The following is a 22,960-nucleotide window of genomic DNA, read 5'->3' as shown; positions in this document are numbered from 1 at the left end:
GGAAGAAGTTTTGAGAGTAAAATAAGAAGGAACAGGGAAATATAAATTATATTTTACAACTAAGAGTCTTTGGTGATCAAGCAGCAGAAACAGTTTTTCCAGCAGATTCTCTTTGGAAATGGTATCAAATGAAGCATATTTTCAAAAAGTAAAATGCACCAGCATCTGGGTAAGTATCAAACAGCCTGGAGTGGTATGTGCAATACCCAGCCTCTGTAGACCAACAACATCAGCTGCAGCAATGTTGTGGATGTGGATGAAGGGAACACAGTTATCTTCAGCTCCACTGCTGTTGCTCTTAACTGTGCTGTAAATCAAGTGATGGGTTGAACACCTTTCTCCTGTAAAGGCATTTATTCCAATGAAATGCAGTCCATAGCCCGGAGACAAAAGGTAGAGGACAGGACCTGTCATTCATGCTGTCACATTTCATATTCAGACAATCCAGGGAAACAGTAGGTCATAAATGTGGTGAGGTGCCACGGCATCAGGGTACACTCAGCTCTCTCAGGCCAGTGGGAGAGGGTGTGAGGAAGAACCACTGGCTTTTCTCAGGAGCACTCAGCATCTTGTAGTATTGAGATGAATATCTTTAAGGAGCAGGACTGCAAGAAGCTCAGAGACCTGGAGAAGAGTACCTGAAGGCAGACACAGCTGGAATGGTAGGAAGGGTTTTCCTTGTCTATTGGGAGGGAGCTGCGGGAACAGCTCAGAATGAGTAAGCATGCAGTCTTCCATCAAGACACAGTGTTCTTATTTTGCTTCAATGCACAGGCCAGGTGTAGGGGAATATTAAAGGGCCTGCCAATGTGAGGACTTCAGTGTATGCTGTATATTATGCTCTGTTTAACCTTGGGTAGAATGGCAGGGAAAAGCTAAAAGTGCTTGACATTACAATATGCGATATCCAAAATAGGTGATGATAGAGAATGAGAAATACAGACAGGTTAATTCAAAGTATGGCTTTAAAAAGGAATCTTCCAAATCTGTCTTTAAAGGGCTGTTAGACAGAAGAACACTGTATACCTGTTAAATGGAACAAATTCTTTACTATTTTTTTTTTTCCAGATAGGTTTAAAACATATGAAGATACAACAAAATGGCAGCCAAGTCTGTCATTTTACTGTTACCCACCTCAGTTAAAATACAATGGGTACAATGTATTTTACATAGTTTTGAGTGTTTATGTATATCTATATATGCCTCCTATATATGCATATACATCTATATATACACAATTGACATTATGTATATATGTTACGAAAATGCTTAGGAAGAGGCAAGATAAGTAGAAAATGCCAATTTTAAAATGCCAATTTTAAAATACCAGTTTTAAAAGTCATGTTGTTGGATTATTCATCTTTTTTTCTCTGTTCTGTTGTTTTTTTCCTTTTTGCAATATCTTAGTGCCTCTTTTTTCTCAGCCCTTTCAGTGCCTGTTATGCCTCAAACTAATTTTTTCTGTAATGTTTAATAACTTTTTAATTTCAAGGTACTTTTTATGACTGTCTATATTCATTCTGCCGCTTTTTTCTCTTAGTTATCTGTTTGTAAACTCCTCTGTATTTACACTCTCCATTCTTTCATTGCTGTCACTGAAGTAGTTTTCAAGAAGGCTTTTTCGAATCTTCCTCAATATAGCAATCATTAGGAGAAATCACAAGCTGACAGTGGGAGGACAAAAAATATATATAAGGATAACTTAGAAGAATAATGTATCATAAACATTGGTTTGGCTTTGCAAAAATGGTACTTCCCTTTAGTCAGAACCACATAACTTGAACAACGTGGTGGATTCTTGCAGTCCTTAACTATGTGCCACTCCATGCATGTTACTGAACTGCAGTCTCATCATGAGTATGCTGATCCAGCATTGCATAGGTGTAACATGAATAATAATATAATAACATGAATATAGAATACATATATACAGGGAGAGAGACAGAGAATTCCCCAGACCTAGTTTACAATACCCAGCCTTGGCCCTCTTGCTGTGGAGATGTGGAGTAGACCAAATCCTGTTGACACTGAGTCCCTAGTGAAGTGTGCTGCTGACCAGTTCTTGTGGGGCATTTTTAGGGCAGCCTGGGGAGCACAGCCTGAGCGTTCCCCATGACAATATGTTGATCTGCTTGTAACAGGCTGCTACCTGCAGATGATCTGTTTTTATAGCCAGTAAATAAGTACTTCAGAGAGTCTCTGTTGGGTGAGATCTTTGCCAGTGTACTCATCCAGGACCATGCAAAGATACTAGAACAGCATTTTTATAATCCCAAAAATAGCCAGCTCCAGGATTACAGGAAATCCAAGGCAGTCATAAATTTGTCCAGGAAATAAAGCCTTAGGGTTTACATCATATCTGTCATCATCCATGGGTCTGGTCTTTAATCTTCTATCTATGTTACCTTCAGCTAAATGTGTTCTCTTCCTCTGTTATCTCCAAGTTTTTTTCCAAGACTTCTTTTTTCTGTCTCTCTTACTCAGAATGTATCTCTGAATTTTTTATCTCTTCTATGATGTGTTTTCTTCTCCTTCTACACTTTCTCTCATCATCATTTCGTTTCATTCCTCTCTTCCAAATGTTCCTTTTGTCTCTTTCTTTTCATATTTCTAGGGCTATTCTGGGGCCCAAAAAACTCATATGACTTTATATCCTCTTCTTTCATCCTTTAGCTTTCCTGTGGGCATCCCATAAAACTGTTCTGTGATCTAGATGCCCTCTTTCCGTCTCTTTTCTCCCCGCAGTCTCCCTAAATATGGGTTCTCTAAATCTGTAAAGCCCAGCATCTATCTTTGCATACTTACTAACAGGAATTGCTAACCACTGACAAAATGCTCCATCTGTGTGAAAGTGGGTGTCTCTGATTAATTTTAAAGATGGATTCTCTCAAGGTTTATCGACAGATCTGTCTGAGGAATTGGGGGAGCCACCTTTTAACCTGGAAGGTACAGTATTCCACAAAGGATATAAGTCTTCTTTAATGAAAGAAAAACTCTTTCCATAAAAGTAAAGATAAATTCCTGATAGCAAATTTTAGTGGCAACAGTCTACAGAATTTTCTGTAATACAGGTGTAAGGGGAGGGGAAGATACTTGGGAAACAGTTACTGATAGAAATCCTTTTCTGCTAGAAGCTTGAAGGAAAACTTAATTCCTAAAAGCAAGACTCTCAGTTATGAAAATGTACCACAGCACTATGCTCTAGGTCTGCAGGGCTCTCCAGTTCATTACCATTCTCTTGTCTTCTGTGCCCATTTTATAGTGCTAGCTTTCCATGATGTGGGAAGATCCTGACTTGCTAGTTCATAATTCATAAATCTGGCTCCAGTGCCCAGCTGCCAGCAGTGTTAGGGCAGTCTATGCTGGGAGGACAGGGTGGATAAGAAAGGGTGGTTTTTATCTGAAGTTATTCTGAAAGACTGTACTCTTATGATCACTCTATGAGTTTTGTGCGACCGCCTGGGGGTAGGATTAAAATCCGAGAATGGTGTAATTAGGTGAATAATTCTGACACAGCCTTCCTTTTTTTTAAAGGCATGAGGAGAGATGGCATTTCATTGCAATGTGTAAATATTCTGTGTTTCTCTTATTTCTCAGTTATACTTTTAAGGGAACTCATCACTGGTTGAAATTAATTGCAAAACCCATTTCTCTCCAAGGAAGCTGTTAAAGCAATGATGAGTGCTTTCAGAAATATATTCTTTGTCCCCCTTCTTTTATTCTAGCTGAATTAAAAAACCTAACCATTTTTTTCCTCTGGTACATCTAAATTATAGACATATTCTAATAATATTTGTATAATTATATAAAGCTATATAAATATATAAATATAAAAATACGTAATCAGCAGAAACCCTTCAGGGTTGTAAGCATTCTTCCTACATATGAAAGTGAATCTATATTGCATTCCAACATAATTAGAAAAACAAAATAGAATTATTTATTAAAATCTTACAAATCTATTACTGTTCTGTAATTTTCCTCATCTTTGCTGTGGATGTATTTATAATTTCCTATTCTTTGGATTTGTCCTCCTTCCCTCACTTCCCTAAACCAGCCGATGAATGGATCGTGGCTAACCCAGAGCTGACAGACAAAACAAAGTTTACCATCAATGGCCTTCCAACTGGCTCGAAAATCCTTGTGAGAGTAAAAGCTGTGAATGCTGCTGGTGAAAGTGAGCCCAAGTACCACCCACAGCCTATTCTAGTCAAGGAAGTGATAGGTAAGATCCTGCTGCCTACGCTCACCCACAAATACACTCTGTTGCCATACTAATACCTGGGGTTTTTTTAAAGCTAATACTTAATTTGTTATTGGTAATTGGAGATACGGCCCTACAAAGCCATCGTGTAGTGGCTAGAAATCATGAAACCATCTTTAAAAAAATTCATAATTTTTTATAAGTTTTAAATGTTTAATTTCTGAGACTATTTCTCGATTTTTCAGGGCTTTTTTTTCCACAGAACTTGAACTTGATGGTGCTTTTTTTAAGTTGCTCTAAACTTTCCACCTAGTCCTACCATTGCAGCATTTGGTGTTACAAAAGCTAATGGTGTCTTGAATGCAACGCTGGGGGACCAAGAAATTTAAGACACCTCACTCATTAGTTACTTCTGGGAATTTTAGACCACACTGTATCCTTTTTATACTGATGCACACCAGTGCTGCCTTGGTTAGAAAGGAAGATAAGTGCTTAACACAAGGTTTTGTTTTATTCAGAACCTCCAAAGATTCGTCTACCAAGACACTTAAAACAAACTTATACTCGAAGAGTTGGAGAAACTGTGAATCTTGTTATTCCTTTCCAGGTAAGAACTAAAAACACTGACAGAAAAATTCTTTCTGACTTTTTTTTTGATACTGATGCTTTTTAACTCATTTCTCTGTAACTTTGGCCAGTGAGCTAACTAAGCACACGTGGAAGCACTCTGAAGTACAGAAGTGCTTGAAAGTTTTCGGTTTGACATCTCAAACAAATGATGTTCTGCCAAGTAATGAATTGGGTAATTTGCTCAGATGGACTGATCGGTCATCTGTCATCCAAAGGACGCTTAGAAAACCTCACAGTAGACATTGCATGTGAGATAATTGTAGCACAATGCAAAGGGATTGCACTGGAAGCAGATAAATGTAGTTAGTAAGAGCAGAACAGTAGCATTTAATAACTTCCTTGTCATGAGAGGGGAAAAGTGAGTGGAAGAGTGGGCAGACTGCAATGTTAAATCCTTGAGATCACAGCTGTAATATGACTATTTCTAAAATACGTAACATGTTTTCCCACCGTATCGTGTTAACCTTCATTCCCATACCTTTTAAACAGCACCTGCCTCTCTCCTTGTGGGGTCCTAATTCTGAATAAAAGAATTATGTCAGAATTCATTCCTATTTCATGTCTGCACATTTTATGATACTGGGTGGGCATAACTCAGCTCCACAGAGGCTGTTAAAAGCCTCATAAAAGCTTGATCAGCAATACACTGCAAGATATATTTCTCTTGAGAAATTCATTAATTCAATATTTCATTAAATATTGTATGGTTATTCTCTAAGATAGGGTGTTCAAAATGGTGTGAGATTACCCTTTTCAGACAGTATCTGCAAACTGTTTGCATGGGGATGGCAAATCCCACTGCAAAGCAGGTGAAATTCACTATATTTTAAGTACCTATATTGGGCACTTAGACACAAAACATGACACACAAAAGAGATCAATGCAGCCTTCCTAACAGCTATTACAACTTCTTTTGCAATGAAAGAAGAGAGTTTAGGATCCCTGGAGGCTGAATCTATTACTTTTCCTCTCTCACTGGCAGTGTAGAAAATGTAAGCATTTCCAGAGAGCGAAATATTTTGATCTATATTTTCTCTGGGTTATTTTTTCTCCCTTTCAGAAAACTGGAAATTATTTGTCAGGTTTAGCCAGAAAGACAATTGTCCAATATAGCCAGAAATTGCAAATATTTTCAGTCTCCAGGGCAAAAAAAAAAAAAAGGAAAGGAAAGAAAATTCTATTTTAGGTAAATTGGTATGATTGCATGTCTAAATGGTGTATAATTTTAAAAATAATTCTGTTTCTTTCAGTACAGTTTTTATTTCCTGTTTGGGAAAAACGGGAAATAAGCCTCTTTCCTTCTCTTCCCTTTTCTCTCCAAAAAAATCATACAAAAATTGTTTCCTGGCTCCTTGCAGGGAAAACCAAGAGCAAAAGTATCGTGGGAGAAAAACGGTTCTCCGATCGACAAGAACGACATCAACATCCGCAACACGGAGAACGACACCATCATCTTCATCCGAAAGGCAGAACGGGGGCACTCCGGGGAGTACGACATGAAAGTGGAGGTGGAGAACCTGGTGGACAAAGCTACAATAGATATTCAGATCGTTGGTATGTCTGGAGAAAGGGAAATAAATCCCACTGCTCCAAGGCCACAGGAAAATGGGAATCCTAACATCTTTCTTGGCAGTGGTATCTCTTCATGCCCAATCACTTGGCTGTAGATTTCCCTCAGGAAACCTCTGGACACCGTAGCATTGTTGGAATGTCAGTCTCTGTTTTTCTCTGCTAAGCACCTCATGTTATGGTCTACCCAGGATGCAAGATTTTTCCTTTGGAGTGGTACCCATAGACAGAAATAGTAGCAAATCCATAGTAAGTTTGTCACAAATGCAGTGTGGAAGAAATCCTAATTGCTGAAAATATATGACGGTAGGAAAGACAGGCAACAAAATAAATTTACTTTTTACAATTTATTCCTTTACATAATTAAGGAAACAAATTCCTTTACAAAACCGGCAGCACAACTTTAACTATTAAATTTATTGCAATTCTGACATGCCTTCACTTTGGAAAGTTTTATTTTGCAACTATATCTTTCTTTTGACTTTTATGTTTGTTTTTTTTTTGTAAGAAAGAGAGAGAAATCAAACTAATTGGAAGATGTGTGTGGGAAAAAGACAGAGAAGGCAAACTGTAGAATATGTCATATTTTCGTTACAGATCGCCCAGGCCCACCAGAGGTTGTAACTATTGAGGATGTCTGGGGAGAGAATGTAAATTTATCATGGAAGCCACCAAAAGATGATGGCAATGCTGCCATTACTGGGTACACTATTCAAAAAGCAGATAAGAAGAGTATGGTAAGTAATAAAGAGATACTTAAAAGCTGGGTGTACTCATGAATTCTCCCTTTCAAAAACAAAAAGCATTACATGCTTAAAATAGTGTAGGTGGACAAAGCACTGATTTATCAGCATTCAAAAAAATCTCTAAAGGACTCTCTAAAAGCTCTAAAAATCTCTTCACTATAACTAAAGCCTAGAAATGGAAATATTTTCAAATTGTTCCAAAGAGGAGGACTAAAAAAGGAAAGGATAGGTGGATTTGAGATAAATAATTCTGCATTTTTCCTTTGCCTCAGGAGAGAAAATAAAACCTTAAAACATTAATTCTGAATTCAGTAGGCTTCTACCAGAACAAAAGTGTACCATTGCTGCTGTTTTCAAGCCTGCAATGTCACACTGTGTAAGTCACTGCCACTCCTTACTACCCACAGCAAAACAGTACATAGGTAATTCTGGAACCTCTCTGAGATTTACAGATGGAAAGTGCAATGCAGAAATATTTATTATTTTCATTAAACTAACAAAAATTTTACACTTTCTTAAAAGACAGAAACCAGATTCCCATTTAACATTTACTGCAAATTTAAACACTGGTAATCTAGGGCAATATTTTGGGAGTTGTTTTCTCCAGGAAAAACTTTTGCTGTCCCCTCCTATCCCCCACATTAGTATGTTGATCTCCTTCATGGTCTGATCAATTAATTCTTCCTATGCCACTATTTTCCTTCCCATCCTTTTTTTTTTTCTTTCTCCCTCTCTTGAGACTGTAGGAAGACATGGTCTCTGCTACAGTGACCAGAACAATGTCCCCTCTAAATTACTGTGGTAAGGAGAAAGTGACAACAGCAAGCAGCATCCAGGGCTCAGTGTGAACCCTAGATTCACTAGAATCATTCAAGTCACTTTCCTCACAGTGGTGGTGCATTTTGCAATTCTGGCACAGCTGTTTTTTATACAAAAAACTGTTTTCCCAAAGGAATTTTGTCTCCTAAAGTTGACCAAATATTAATGCAAACTGTGGTACAGGGAACTCAGCACAAGTTCATCTTTAGAAAAGCAAGAAAACTATTTAGAGCGGAGTAAAGGAAAACAAAATACATTGCTGTGTTCATATTGCACTTTAAACTAGTTGCATTTTTAGTGTTAACCTCTTTCATCTCAGACTGTTGTTTAGGTATTGTGTAATAGGACAGAATTCACACATCCTGTTACTGCTGCAAGACTAAAGCACTAAAAGCCACTTGCCCATCTTGGCCTTTAGACATCAGAGGACCACAGCACAGAACTGCATTTCTCACAAACACTCAGCCTGTGAGAGAGGGCAGATTGGTGCCCTCTTGTGAGTGCATATCACTGCAGAACAGCACATGCTATTGCCTTCCCCACAGGAATGCAGTTTTGTTATCTGCAGCTGTACTTCCTCTGCCAGCAGTGTGGATAAGGAATGAGGGAGCCTGCCTTGCCCACACAACACAACCTTTGTGATACTGCAGTTCCTAAAATGAACCCTTCCAGCTGCCAGCGTAACATTTCAGTAGGGTTCACTTTCCATTCGGCCTTCACTGCCCAGCAGTGAGCTCTGCAGTGCTGCTGCTACAAGTCATTTCATTATTGATTGTTGTTAGCTGTATTCTCTGCAAAGAACCTACTCCCAGAAGCTTGATGATTCTTCCAGTGGGTGCTGGGGGGCTCACCCTGTGTGTCTGTGCCTTTCAGGAGTGGTTCACCGTGATCGAGCACTATCACCGCACCAGTGCCACCATCAACGAGCTGGTCATAGGCAACGAGTACTACTTCAGGGTGTTTGCTGAGAACATGTGCGGCCTCAGCGAGGATGCAACCATGACCAAAGAGAGTGCTTTGATTGCAAAGGATGGTTAGTTAATTTTCCATGCCTCGTCAGGGGGAAGGGGGTGCTCAGAGGCTGGAATGTGACTAGAGCTAAGGGCCGTATCTCTAAAGCGTTCCGAGGCACTCCCAGCCCCAAGGCCAGGTACAACATCCAGGGCATTTCCTATTCAGACTCCTTGGTTTGCCCACATAGCTCACAGTCACTGCTTTTAGTCAGGAGTGGGACATTTCTCCCATGTTCTGACATCTTCTATGGTTTTGGATCTCAGGCTCACATCACCACTGGCACATTTGCGTTGACAAGAGCCGGAGATGAATAAAGCAGCTGTTCTGTTAGATGCAGTGGGTCACTGCCCTCCACTGGAGACTTGGCATCCACTCTGCAGGCACTCCTTCCATTTCAGGCAGGATGCAATAGAAAAGCACAACCCCTGCTTCATATCTCCTGAGGGTGGGGTTGGGAAAATTCTGATTCTGCAGTCAAAAATCCTGACATTTCAGAAGATGTCAGTTGGAAATGGCACTGTAAGCTTCAAAACCACAAAACTTTCCTATGGAAAGGAAATTCTAAAACCAAACAGCTTACAGGAAGAAAATCAAAGCAGTTTGTCTGAAAGGAAGGAATATATGACTGCCATGATGCAGAGGACAGACAGCCTCTACAACCCACACAACCAGGCTGAAAGACTGTAGCCATGAGCAAGAGAATGGCTCTAGGAGTTCTTTTTCAGCACTTGCCCTTCACATGAGAGCAAGTATCAGGCCTAAGCTGCACTGAAGTCAGTATGAGAGCTTGGATCAGCTTTCAGTGAAGCAAAGCTGCATAATGATACCTGTGCATAGGAATGTCTGTCTGTCCAGCCACTTTAAATGCCAGCTGAGTGTGTGGCTGAAGAGGATTTGTTGGTGGTAATCTCCATTGCAGAGTGGAGATAAACTGGCAGTGAGAAAATACATGTTATTACCACATTTTCCTTGTTCAGACACTACATCTGTTCAGGTATCTTTATTTTCAGTGTACTGTTTGAAGCAGAAAGCTAAATGGATTTTCAGATACATGGAGAGTTTATAATCAGAAAAAAACATAAAAAATAGCTGGCAGCAGAGTGAAGAAAGCTTGCCAAAGACAGGCATCCTGCAGTACTCGGGTCAGGATCCATCCTTCTCTGTAGCATGCAGGGCACAGACATGGAATTATATGTATTGCTTTGTGTACCACCTGCACAGGAAACAAAGAGAAGCTCTCAGACACCAATGACCAAGGGCTATAATCACTGTGCAGACCCACCTTCAGCCTCCCCTACAAGTGCAGTTACTGGAGTCACGTTAGTACCTGAAGCAGTGCAGATCAGAACTGACTCTGAGCAGCCATTTAATGCGCTTGGGTGTTTAGCTGCCAGCCAATGCTCTTTTGATAAATGTTTAATTTTCACTTCATAGGTAAAGTCTACAAGTACCCAGTTTACGATGACTTTGACTTCAGCGAGCGGCCGCTGTTCACTCAGCCCCTGGTGAACACGTTTGCTGTAGCTGGTTACAATGCCACCCTGAACTGCAGCGTCCGGGGCAACCCCAAGGTACAGCACAGCTCTGACAGCAGCGCCGAAAACACGGGAGAGTTTAACCTGACAGTAAAAGTAAAATGCCTCTTTTACCGTTTAACTGATGAGCCAGGCTGAAGGCAAACAGACAGGTGTGGGTTCTAAAGAATGCAGAAATTAAGGAGCAGCTTACCTGTGCTACAGGCACAGTGATAGTTAATGCACAGCTAACTCGGTGAAGGGGCAGAACCTCAGGAAAAGGCCGGGCTTTGCTGGGAGTCTCACTGACAACAGCTGTACAGTTTATATACCAGTAAAAGTTGTTACTAAAATAAAGCCATAACTACTCTATAAAGAGCTAATTATTCTCAAAGTAAGCACATTGCAGGAATGCTCTGGGTGCCACCTTGTTTCTCAGACCCACAATATGTCTTGTGATTTCTTCTGAATTGTGTCTTTTTGAGATTCTTTTTCTGGCGTGAGAAACTGAACTGGCCAAGTAAAATGAGAAATTTGGAATGTTGTTCACCCTTCACAGTTTCCAACTGTGCAAATTACTGTGGAAAAATATGTTTTTCTAATTGACTTATAGGAACTGGATGTCAAAAGCTAATGATCAAATGTTTGCTATTATTACATAGTCCTTGTATTGGTAACGGGCTTGTGCTTATGACTTAAATTAGAGCTGCACTGAAAAAAAAGTGCTAAAAATCAGATGTATGATGCAGCCAATGCTTGTCTTTAAGATTTACAGTTTCCTTTCTATCACTACTTCATCTATTTTTTTATCATTTGTAGTTGACTCAGCTGTAACTGAACACCACAAAATAGGGGAAAAAAATATTTCAGTTCACAGGTTTGTGCATTTGGGCTTTCTTTTTTTGTCGTTGTTTGTGTTTGTTTCTTGGTTTGCTTTTTTTACCACAGCCCAAAATAACCTGGATGAAAAACAAAGTGCTCATAATGAACGACCCAAGGTACCGGATGTTCAGCAACCAAGGGGTGTGTACCTTGGAGATCCGCAAACCCAGCCCCTACGATGGAGGCACTTACACCTGCCGAGCAGTCAATGAACTGGGAGAGGCAGAAGTGGACTGCAAACTGGAAGTAAGAGGTAAGGGCTTTAAAACTTTGCAAGCACCCTCTCTGCCTGAGCACTGTCTGCAGAGCTGAAAGGATGCAGGGCAAATGCAAAAGGGAGTCCAACTTTCCTGGGTTAAATCAATAGCTCTGATAGGACAAAATAATATTGGTTGATTTATTTTGTTTTGTTTCCATTAATGAATAATTTTTATGAATTTCAGGTAGTTTAGAATTAACTGGGATACCATGAATGGCAACAGGACTTGGATAGGACAACTAATGAATAATATTTGGACCATATTTTTCAGAAAATTACCTCCTAGGAAAAGATAAGGTCATAATTAGCTGGACTAATTCCCACCAAAGGCTCAGTTTCAACTGTGGAATAAACTAAGTGTTTCTCAAAAAATTCTTCTGAGGTTATAAGGGAAGCTGCCTAAAACCATCTGATAGGAAGTGTCAAATTAAGGAATTCAGAGGGAATTTAGGTGACATCAGTATGACTTTAATTACATTACTTCCGTCATGCTAATCTATAATGAAGACACTTAAAATTTTTATGGATTGCAATGTGTTTATTTTGCATTTCAGTTTCCATTTTCTGTATTTTCTGATGTATCTTGTCCCACAGCTCAAATTTGCCAGCAAGAAGACATTTCAATAAATGCTTGGTCTATGTTAATTTGAACACTTAAATAATGTAATGAAAATATGCATAATGTATTTCTTAGTTTTTACTTTTTTGTTTTTAAGATACTGTGTTTAAAAGTCATTGTCCCCATCCTGGAAGATTGCTTTCCTTAATCACAAGAAAACTTTCTATTTCACAGCATAACAGAAGACCTCAACACCTGAGAAGGTTGCTTTGTCTATTCTTTTATACTGAAAAGCCAAGTTATGTTGCTAACTGAACACAGCAGCTGAAGCTTAGCAAACCAGGGTAGGCTCAGGGTTTGATCTAGGCAAATATAGCAAATTACTCTTAAACAGCCAGAATACAAAGACATCATTACATCTTATTTCTCTCTCCTATTGACTTACATGTTGATTTATCATCCTCTTACGTTTCCCAGCCTATTTGTTCATTTAGGAGGGTTCCCCAGATGACTGCTCACCACGCTGATGCAGAGCAGAGACCTGCAGATTTCTGACTCACTGGAAATGAATTGCAGTGTGTGTGTGTGTGTGTGTGTGTGTGTGTGTGTGTTTTCCTATGTACAGCTTTAAACTGGTTCAGCTTTATTCCAGCAAGTAACTATCAAGGTCTGGATTTGTAAGATGATGAGATAGAGCTGAATGTTGTCTGAATAAGACTAACAGGCTCAAGGCTCTGCTGCCTATCTGGTGAACATACGAGCTACGGTGCTATTACTACAGATAGTAGGTATGACTTACTAGTAAGTTGTGTTAGAGAGCTCTGTGCCCTGCAAGAGTATTTATTGTAGCAAGCTATATTCCCTTCTGCTGGCTAGAATTACTTTTAGCTATCTATCTCTGACGTATTTGAGAAGTTAAATTTATTGTGCCTATATAAATGCTCAGCCCCAAAAGTATCTGAACAGCCTAGGATTTCAGAGTGTGAATAATATTGGAACAACTGACTAGTTAGGAATATTCTGGTTATGAATACTATCAGTATGCTACAATACTCTACATTTTTAGCCATTTTCTTACACTATTTTAGGTGTAAAGTTAACCTCCCTAGTTGTTGTTAAATGTAATGCTCGTTTCCTAAAAACATTTTAGTGATACTTATAAGCACAATTAAAATAATAAAATCTTATTCTGTCCTCATAAGAGGTTTTTCATGTACTGGTGTTATTTCAGACATACAATCTCTTGTTCTTTGCTTTTAAGATTTGCTGAGTGAATTTAAAGTTACGTGACCCACTCAGTACAACTGCACCTGTAGTGTCTTTTTTCTTTTTTTTAATGTATTTGCGTAAAAAGTCACGTAATAGATGACTCTCATCTATCCTGAAAGATAACAACATATGCAGAATCTCATTACAAAAAATACCATATATATCTTTTGAGTTTGTTGAAGGAGATCCCTAATTACAAGCACTAAAGAACTGATTCCTTATCAGCTTCACCGAGGTCGATGAAAAGAATTAGATAAGGTGTTGTGCTTCTTTTATCATTGAAAAAAAGCAGCTTTGGAGAACCTTTATCTTAGAAGTGAAATAAAGGTTGGTGAACACTCTAATAATAGATTGGTGATAGCAAAGTTGCTGTATAAGAAATATTGTTTTTAGAAGGTGTTAAGATCAACTGGGAAGAATTTCAAATGTGAATAAATACCACTATAAATATTCTAATTCTGCAGTGATCTATCATGGAGTAATTAATCCAGGAGAACCACTCAGCTTGGCGGGGGATAATCAGGTTTATAATGCGCGTACTCCTCTGGACATTCCATTTCATTCCCACCCTCTCTTTCCACATGCAAACGCATTTTCTGCATGCAAAGTGTGTATTTCTTTGCTTTTTTAGATTAAACTAGCTAGAGTCTCATGGCATACATTGTCTATGTCACATGAGCAAAGAAGGCCAAATTAATCAAGACAATATCCAACCATATGGGTATTTAATATCAGAATTACTAAGGTTTTAGACATATTTCATAAAAGTACATGTATCTATAAATTTATTGATTTAATTATCTATACATTTATTTGTTTAATTTATTTATTTAATGACTATGAATATGTTTGACCACAACACTTAGATCTTTCCAGAAGAAAGAAATACGCATTTCAAAAAAAAACAGCCCTCAGTTAGTTTGTAGAATTATTGAAAGACCAGAAGTATCATGAAGTCATTTGCTGCACTTAACAGATCATTAACATTAACAGATCACTTTACAACAGATCATTCTTTGGTAATAAATTAGTGCTCAGAATGATAATCCATGCCTGAACTTAACCTAGTGATTTTAAAGATGAAATCTTGATTTAATTACTTACAAGCAGAAAATTTTACTTCGCTTACTTCATTTCTTCTGGAGCTTATTTTACATTCAAGTTCATTGGAGTTCAGAAATTTTGACTCTTTCTATAGAAATGTCTCTTTCCATGCAACCTTGCCCACATTCAGAATATTAACAGTGCAGTTTTAAAATGACAGTGATGCCCAGAAACTGGTCTGCAATATATTATGCATCCAGACTTACAATTTCAGTCCTAAATACGTTTCAAGATCAGACTGAATACTGTTTCTGCAGCTTTTTAATTATTGGACTGTTTTTCTTAAAAGTTTACAGTAGGCAGAAAGTTTCATGCTTTTATAGACATTACATATAGATAAGTGTATATATATGGGTTTTTAATAGATTTAATTAAAATGTTTAATTAAAGATAAGGGCTCCTACAGAGTAAATAGCATGCTCTAGTAATGTAAATGTGAATATATGACAAGGTACATACTTTAGTGCACAGATATATAATTAGTCTGTACTTGATTATTTTGCCTTACAGAGTTTCAACATATATATATATATGCTTCAGTGTTATGTGTGTGCCTTTTTTTTCCCCTGGTGGAAAATACTATATGCATATATATATATATATATAAATATGTATGTTAGCTTCTTTGAAGCTACATTTGGAAACTTTTATCATAAACATAGTTTGGTTCCAATCTATACTTTAGACTAATTAGAGGTTTTTATAGTTACTTGTACCTATTAATCTAGCTTTTACATATTAATGATAATTTTGAAGTGGAACTGGATCCCTACCTTTTACTCTTCATGTGCTTCTATTCCCATATATTTTACATGACTAAGGATTAAATTATCACCTTGACATAATTGTAATAATAATTTCACTCAACGTTTTCTCTCCACTTTTGTGTTTGCAATTAAATTGTTACTTCTCTTTCTCTCTCTTCCTTAGTTACACAGTAAGGATTTTTGAATGTATATTGTCATCTAAGGTAAGCTTTCATATGGTTCTTGCATATGAAGCTTATGTCTGTTTATAAGTCATACAATGTCTGCCTAGTATGGCATGATTTTCATTATGTCACTTAATGAAAATGTCTTTACAAGTTAGCAGCATGGTGTTTTTAAGGCATATAAATTCAGATTTTAGTAATTGCTCGTTACTTACAAATAATTCTTAGTGGTACAACCCATATATTCTAATGGTGCATGTTCCAATGGAATTTAACAGTGCATGACTTAGCATGAATAACTAGCATGAATAAAATGTAAGTAATAAAAAGAGCATTATGTATTTACAGCAAGTTATTTTTTGTAGGAATATGCCTCTACATAAACAAAATATTTATTCCAGCGTTAACTTCTTTTAAAAATGAATGATTCATAGCACAACTTGCACTCCATGAGCTGAAAGAATGCCAAAAAGCTGAAAGAATGCCAAAAAGCATGCTTTTTTTTTCTTTTTTGTCTGTATTGCGCATCTACCTAAGGTTGGGAGCAAACTGTTCTGCCACAATGGTGACATTAAATGAGACAGCACAGTCTCATAATTGCTAGTAACTAATAGCATTTTAATTGAATAATCCTTGTGTTAATAAAGGTTGTAAATTCTTAAAAAATCTGTACTTGGCATAAATGTTGTAATAAGTATCAGCTCAATTGCATTTAGCTGAAGCAGTCAGAGAGTGTTCTCTTCACCCTGGCAATGTACTTTTGCTTTAAAGCTTTTGGTGTGTTCCAGAAAAGCTCAGAAGGTAAGTGCACCTGTCAGTGGGTGGTTTGCAACTTGCAGAACACAATATTCATTCAGATTTGTAAAAGGAATAGTAATGGTATATTTCTTAAAGTAATTTACACCCTTTGTCTGGAGAAAGGGCAGATTCTAAAGTTTTTAGCAAAATATTTATCTTTTTCCCACTGTTTCTTCCAAACATCATTTGATTTCAATGAAACTAGCAGAAATACTAGTTTCTATGGTTTTATTTCAGTGATGTGGGGCATCCACAACCTCTATGGGCGATGTGTGCCAGGGCCCCACCATCTTCACAGTAAAGAATGTCATCTTTATATCTAATCTGCACCCACCCTCTTCCAATTTGAAGCCACCTCCCCTTGTCCTATCACAGCAGGCCCTTGTAAAAAGTGCTTCTCCAGCTCTCTTGTAAGTTCCCTTTAGGTACTGGAAGGTGCTCTGAGGTCTCCCTGGAACCTTCCCTTCCCCAGGCTGAACAACCTGGGGGTTATTCACTTCAAAAGTGAACCTTTGAATTTAGTGAATTTAAAAGTGAATTTAAAGTGAATTTAAAAGCAATTCCAAAATGATTCCTCCGACTTCCCCAGCAGATTAAAATTTCAGCTTTCATCACCTTTCTCTCTGGAGACTGCACCTGAAATCCTGGCTTTTTTTATTATTCTTTCATGTATGTCATCCCACTTGTTACTTTCAATCAACGTGGTAAATATTTTGCTAAATACCTAGAAACCATTTTAAGACCCAAAACTAGAATAAATTGAATATCTCTGCATGTTTTCCACAACTCATCCTGGTCAGTGTTTCTACTCTGTTCCCCCTGCACTGACTTCCATCTCTGACCATACTCCACCCAGTGCGATGGAAAGTCAGGAGAGTTATTTGAAGTGAAGTTTATCGTGAACTATTGCATGTAGTGAGATAAATGACTAAATATATGATACCCTAGCAATGAAATTCACCCTGCACAAGAGGACAGGAAAGGTCTGTATAGTACCAATTAAATAACGGTCAGATGTCATACTGGACTTTTGAGCAGGGCTGAATTTTACCACATCTCAAAGTATGTAATAGGGACTGACTAAAACTTGTCACTTATGCCAGAGAATAAAGGTGCAAAGCTGTTGCTCCAGGGACCTTCAGCCTGAATATTACCTGCTTTCCTTGTTTGTAGGTGGGCTTTCGTTCTTCAAGCTATTAATGGATGGAGTGCCTCCGCATATCATTGACTCGTATATGCGTGAAGTGCAGGCAGACAAAACCGAAGGGAAGTGAGACTCCGTCCACAGTGCTTCCTCCCACTGCACTGGAAGTTGGTAGCAGAATAACATTTTAGCTCTTGCAATGACAGAAAAACACGTGCAGTGGGGGATCTTACGACTTCTTTTTTTTTTTCCCCCTAATTGTCCTTTTGTTTTCCCTACCTGCTCTTACTGAAAAGAAAGAATACGCATGGATTGCTTTGAGGTTGAAATGAACTGAAGACAACACACGTTTTGTAATGTTCAGCTTTATTTTCTGTTTGATATCGTGTTCTGTTTTTTAATGAGGAAAGAGGGGAAGCTGTGTGACAAGCATAAGGAGGCAGTCAGTCTGTACTCAGTGGTACAAAGCATATCTTCCTCACACTGGAAGTACATGGATTAGCCTGTAGATGTGCAATAAGATCCTTGGAATACATACCTCTGATAATGTATCTTATTCACCTGAGAATTGTTTAACAGAATATGGTTTCACTATAATGTAACTAATGCATATGTAATTAATGATCATTTAAGCTGAACATATCTTCCTATAGAAGTTTTGATTTCCTAAATCTGACCCATGGGTCTCTCAACTTAACTGGAATTGTTTTATTTAATGTACAATAAACATGAAGTGTTTAAGATGTATTCAGTTCTTGTTTACTTTTCTTCTGTCTCATTTCACCACATTTCTTTTCACTTTATTTCCACTTACAATAAAGCAGGAACTTGTGCTCACCACACGGAGTGGAAAACAGTATCAGCAGTCACCTACCACATTGGGTTTACACCTTAAGATACATGACACGGAATGTGAGTGGAGATAAATGCTACAGATACATGCAATTTTTAATCTATGTGTTTTCAATATTTTAAATGTGATAAATGCCAACCACAATGGCTTCCACTGTTCTGGATCCACTCCCCTTTCCCTGTAATTCATGGAGCTCTTGTAGCTATCACATCAGAAAAGGGACTCAGACCCAGCAGTGGTGAGTTCACTGTGCATGGCAAAAGTGCCTGAGAAGGTAGAGTGGCTACATTTCTTGTCCAGCTTCAGCATCATTAACCTCCAAGTTCTTTCTCTCTCTCTCTCTCTCATTCTCTCTCTCTCTCTCTCTCTCTCTCTCTTTTCAAGGAGAGGGGGCAATTGTCCCTCAGTCTCCAGCACACCCTGAAGCATGTGAGACACAAGGTCACACACACTTTGGCCAGGTTGTCCGTTCCCTATTGCCCTGTCATTTATTTACCAGTTCTCACTCTGGCTGTACAAATAGGGCAGGTTATCTGCTCACTGGCTAATGGCTGATCTCCAATTAGGGTTTATAAAGGCCTGCTTAGACCAGTAGTACATCACAAGATGTTTATTTGATGTCAGTGCATTTTCAAACATTCAGCAGTCAGTAATTATGCAATAATAAAAGAATGTGTAACTCTGAACTGCCACAGCTGAAGTGTTTTTACAGTTGTGCCCCCACTTTTTTGCTTTGGGGATCTGAGTGCATTTTTCTCATGTTGTTCTGTGAATCTTACTCTCAGAGATAGATAGATAGATAGATAGATAGATAGATAGATAGATAGATAGATAGATAGATAGATAGATAGATAGATAGATAGTTTTTCTTTTCTCCCTTATTTTTAGCTTTGTGATTTCTTCTGTACTGCTATCTGTGCAGGGAAGCAATTCTGCATTCCCAGTGATCCTGGACATGCCCCCACACCCCACCTGCATTTCACCCTGTTCCTGCCAAACTCAATCCTCTCCTACACATTCATTCACATCTACACGTTAAAGAAAGCAATACATCTACTATGAAGAGAATTTCATACAGGATTAATAATTTCTGTTTATTCTGTATCTCACCAGTGAATTGAGATTCCCTCCATCTATTTTGAAGCACAGAAAGCTGCAGAACAAGGTCAGTTTGATTAAATGCCATGGAGGCTTAAGCATTCAAGCACATGGCCCTCATTTAAAGCAGTATCAGCCTGTTATGGTCAGCACCAAAAGCTAGTTGTTGGGAGTTTGTGCTTGTCAGTAAGAGTAAGAGGCACACAGCCATCTGCACTTTGTATGAATAATGTTTACAGCTTCAAGCTCACGTTTATCTGCCCCCTCAGTCCCGATATCCCACACATAATAACCTGGAAGCCAGCACAACCTCAGCTCCTGCGGGCTCTCCGTGGATGGAATTAGCTACTCTAATTTCTCCCAGAGGCCAGCGTTGTTAAAGGCCAAGCTGAACTAAGCTCCTTTTCCCTGTGTGAACAGTGAGCGCTGTACTCGGCTGTCCCCAGTCCCTCCCCCCCGCGCTGCCCAGCATTTGCCACTGTTTGTCCCTGGGGCTGGGGATGCAGCACGCCGGCAGGAAGGGCACCAGGCCGTGGGCAGGGCATTAATGTGCTCTAAATTCAGACTGCACCGAGCAGCCACCACGCTGGATTAAGAGTTAAGCGACTGCCAGAGAAATGACTGGAAGGCGTGGGGCAGGGCGGGGATTTCCAGAGATTTAAAACATGCCGTAGAACCTTATCTAGAGAATGATAGAAGGCAAAGTTTTGATTTATGACAATTTGCTCTATGGGATTCTCCAGGGGTGGTGTTTGGTGGATGTGACCAAACCCACAGAGTTAGGAAAATGCTAATGAAATCTGCAATTAATACCAATTTAGGAAAACAAAGAGGTACCAAAGACAGCAACTGCAGGAAAAGAAATTTAGAAGGAAGAGAAGCTGGAGAAGATCATGCTGTAGAAGATGAGACACAATGCTCCAAAGAAATTTCTCCAAAGTCACAGGGATTTCCAGGTAATTAGTGAACCTGAAATAGACCTAGAAGTAACAGAGGACAGCAAATACACGTAAACACACATAGATAGACACACAAAGATTAATAAAAATTACTTTTTTTTTTTTTAAATTTATTTTTAATGAAGCCAGAGGAAAATAGTTGGTCTTCTTTTGGCTTCTATTTATTGTTGTTTGTTTTTTTTTTGCACATGGAAGGTTATTTGGCATATAAATGTAGAAATACAGCTCTGTTCTCAAATTGGTATATGTGGAGATTGATAGAGGCACTGCAGTTACCCATTTGCATTGAAAGGACACAGCTACTGCCAGCACATTTTTCCCTTACTGAAAACAATCTCACAAATATAAAGGAGAGAAAGAAAAAAGAGACAAGTAATTTTTAAAAGATTATTTAAATTAGGATATACTGTTAATTAGGTCTTTATGGAGAGTCAGAAATTTTAAAAAGTATTCCTTTTATAAGAAATATTTCAAGTTTCTTGAACTTTCTTTTAGAGGGAAAAATAAAAGTGTAATACTGGTACCTTTTAAAGACCATTGTGAAGGGACCCTTACTTTATGAAAGTCTTTTGTTGCATTTTGAGATTCTGGAGCAAAAGGCATTCTAATTTAAGCACAGTGTACTTACTGTCACTTGACTTTCATGTCCTGCTTTCCTGACTGACAGGTAAAGCTGCTGCTTTGGAAGCTAAACTGTATCCTGAATGCTGAGGAAGCTCTGGAAGACTAAACATGCTGGACTTAAAATTCTGTGTTTTCTAAATCTATGCTCTGTTGCTGAATACTTTTGAAATTAAAAAAAAAACCCTTCCCAAGCCCAGTGATAAATTCAGTAGGGAATCTGTTTCTTCCTCTAATGTGGCCCTTGCTTTTTATGCCAATGATTTTCCCCTCCACTTCTTTCCCTAGTTCCTCTTTTTTTCCTCCAGGTATCCAAAGAACATGAGCAATCTCTCCATAAATACAAGTTCTATTATGCTCATTGACCACAATGACGCACAGGATATTAAACTAAACAGAGTTTTGCTTTCTTCCAAATGTAGTGATTCCAGTGGACTGGGGATTTGACTGGCTGTGAATCTGCCAGGTTTCCCTTTTGCCATTCTCTAGCTGGCTCTAACTGAACTTTTCTTTACTAGATTATATGTTACCTTCTTTTTTGCTAGCAGTTCCTATCCCCTCTGCTTTGGCCTCTAATGACCACTGCTGCATCATACTGTCTTTACTGATCTGTAAATTAAATCAGCTGATGAATGACATAGCACTTGGAATGTACACAGCACATTGTGGGATTTGGAAACCTCCATTTAACAAGTGTCAAGCATCCCTGACTCTTGCAGCAGAGAAACCTACTTAAACACATAATACCTTTATCAGTTGAAGTGGATCAGCTCGCTTTGAATAACAGGAAGCTTTGAATGTCCAGGAAATTGTAGTATCTGGACAGAAAGCTGCACCCTCTGGCTCACAGTGGAGCAACTTAAAAAAAGAATTTCCAATACAAAGAAGATGACGTTGCAGGTTGTATTTTTCACTTTCTACTTCAGCTACACAGCTTTTCCTTGGCCTCACTCAGAAACCACACACCTTCCCGGAAATTCAGGGATACATCTAAAATCCTTCACATGACCAATTCAAATAATTTGATGTACCACGATTTCTGAAAAGGCGCAGTTGCTCTGAAGCACTCTCTCCAAGCAAGGAAAGGAGGCGAAGTAAGTCCTGTGTAACACCGTGTGCAGGTGCTCCGGAGAGCAGAACTGCCCAGGAAACGGGTCTCCTCCGGGCTGTGGAGGGATCCTTGGGTGACAGCGTGGGGTCAGCTCCCTGCAGGCACGGCTGTCCCGTCCTGCTGGCCGCAGGGAGGTCACCTGCTGCTCAAACCCTGCCTTTATGCTTTGCTTCAGCAAAAATCCTCCTGGCCACCTGCTGCGTGCACCCCCGCTACGGCCACTATCTGCGTGATGAAACTTGCGATAGGGAAATCAGCCGAATAAGGCAAATCCCGGCTGCGAGCGGCACTCACTCGGGGAGGGGAGGGGAGGGGAGGGGAGGGGAGGGGAGGGGAGGGGAGAAGGGAAGAGAAGAGAAGAGAAGAGAAGAGAAGAGAAGAGAAGAGAAGAGAAGAGAAGAGAAGAGAAGAGAAGAGAAGAGAAGAGAAGAGAAGAGAAGAGAAGAGAAGAGAAGAGAAGAGAAGAGAAGAGAAGAGAAGAGAAGAGAAGAGAAGAGAAGAGAAGAGAAGAGAAGAGAAGAGAAGAGAAGAGAAGAGAAGAGAAGAGAAGAGAAGAGAAGAGAAGAGAAGAGAAGAGAAGAGAAGAGAAGAGAAGAGAAAGAGAAGAGAAGAGAAAGAGAACAATCATGATACATTAAAAGAAAAACTCAGGGTAGCACAATGCATCCATGTGATTTCTCACAGAAATACTAATGCTAGATGGCCACTCATGCCATTCTATGTGCTCCATGTCTGCGCCACCACACATCAGGGTTACTCTGAATGGCTGGCCTGGACACTAACTAAAAAAGTAAAAGTTTGTGAATGCATAAACAAAGAGGGAAAAAAAAGATTTTTTTCTTGACCCTCCATCAGCATTCACTGTCTGGCACTTCC

General features: G+C 39.0%; 1 protein-coding gene and 1 long non-coding RNA gene across 6 annotated transcripts in view; both read left to right on the top strand.

The window, feature by feature from the left end:
- MYBPC1 (myosin binding protein C1) overlaps positions 1-18,189 on the top strand; it is a 69,267-nt gene extending 51,078 nt beyond the window's left edge. The window contains exons 24-34 of one of the 5 annotated variants that reach the window (XM_023937094.2): positions 2,878-2,946; positions 4,058-4,225; positions 4,723-4,811; positions 6,193-6,388; positions 7,001-7,140; positions 8,842-9,001; positions 10,417-10,553; positions 11,445-11,631; positions 13,930-13,988; positions 15,500-15,539; positions 17,472-17,559. In XM_023937094.2, the coding sequence (XP_023792862.2) occupies positions 2,878-2,946; positions 4,058-4,225; positions 4,723-4,811; positions 6,193-6,388; positions 7,001-7,140; positions 8,842-9,001; positions 10,417-10,553; positions 11,445-11,631; positions 13,930-13,988; positions 15,500-15,520 (1,226 nt within the window). In that variant the 3' untranslated portion in view covers positions 15,521-15,539; positions 17,472-17,559. Of the gene's footprint in view, positions 1-2,877; positions 2,947-4,057; positions 4,226-4,722; positions 4,812-6,192; positions 6,389-7,000; positions 7,141-8,841; positions 9,002-10,416; positions 10,554-11,444; positions 11,632-13,929; positions 13,989-15,499; positions 15,540-17,471 lie in introns of all 5 variants that reach the window. The other 4 variants (XM_023937117.2, XM_023937109.2, XM_023937132.2 and 1 more) reach the window with 4 other exon arrangements.
- A 2,025-nt stretch (positions 18,190-20,214) lies between these two features.
- Positions 20,215-22,164, top strand: LOC147653647 (uncharacterized). The gene is made up of 2 exons (XR_015285972.1): positions 20,215-20,349; positions 21,020-22,164. It is a non-coding gene; the product is annotated as an uncharacterized LOC147653647 (long non-coding RNA).
- The last annotated feature ends 796 nt before the right edge of the window (positions 22,165-22,960 follow it).

The sequence above is a fragment of the Cyanistes caeruleus genome, chromosome 4 (genome assembly GCF_971803275.1).
Source record: "Cyanistes caeruleus chromosome 4, bCyaCae1.hap1.1, whole genome shotgun sequence".
NCBI classification, from domain to species: Eukaryota; Metazoa; Chordata; class Aves; order Passeriformes; family Paridae; genus Cyanistes; species Cyanistes caeruleus.
Note: the sequence above shows the minus strand (reverse complement) of the source record. Positions and strands in the feature narration are given on the sequence as shown.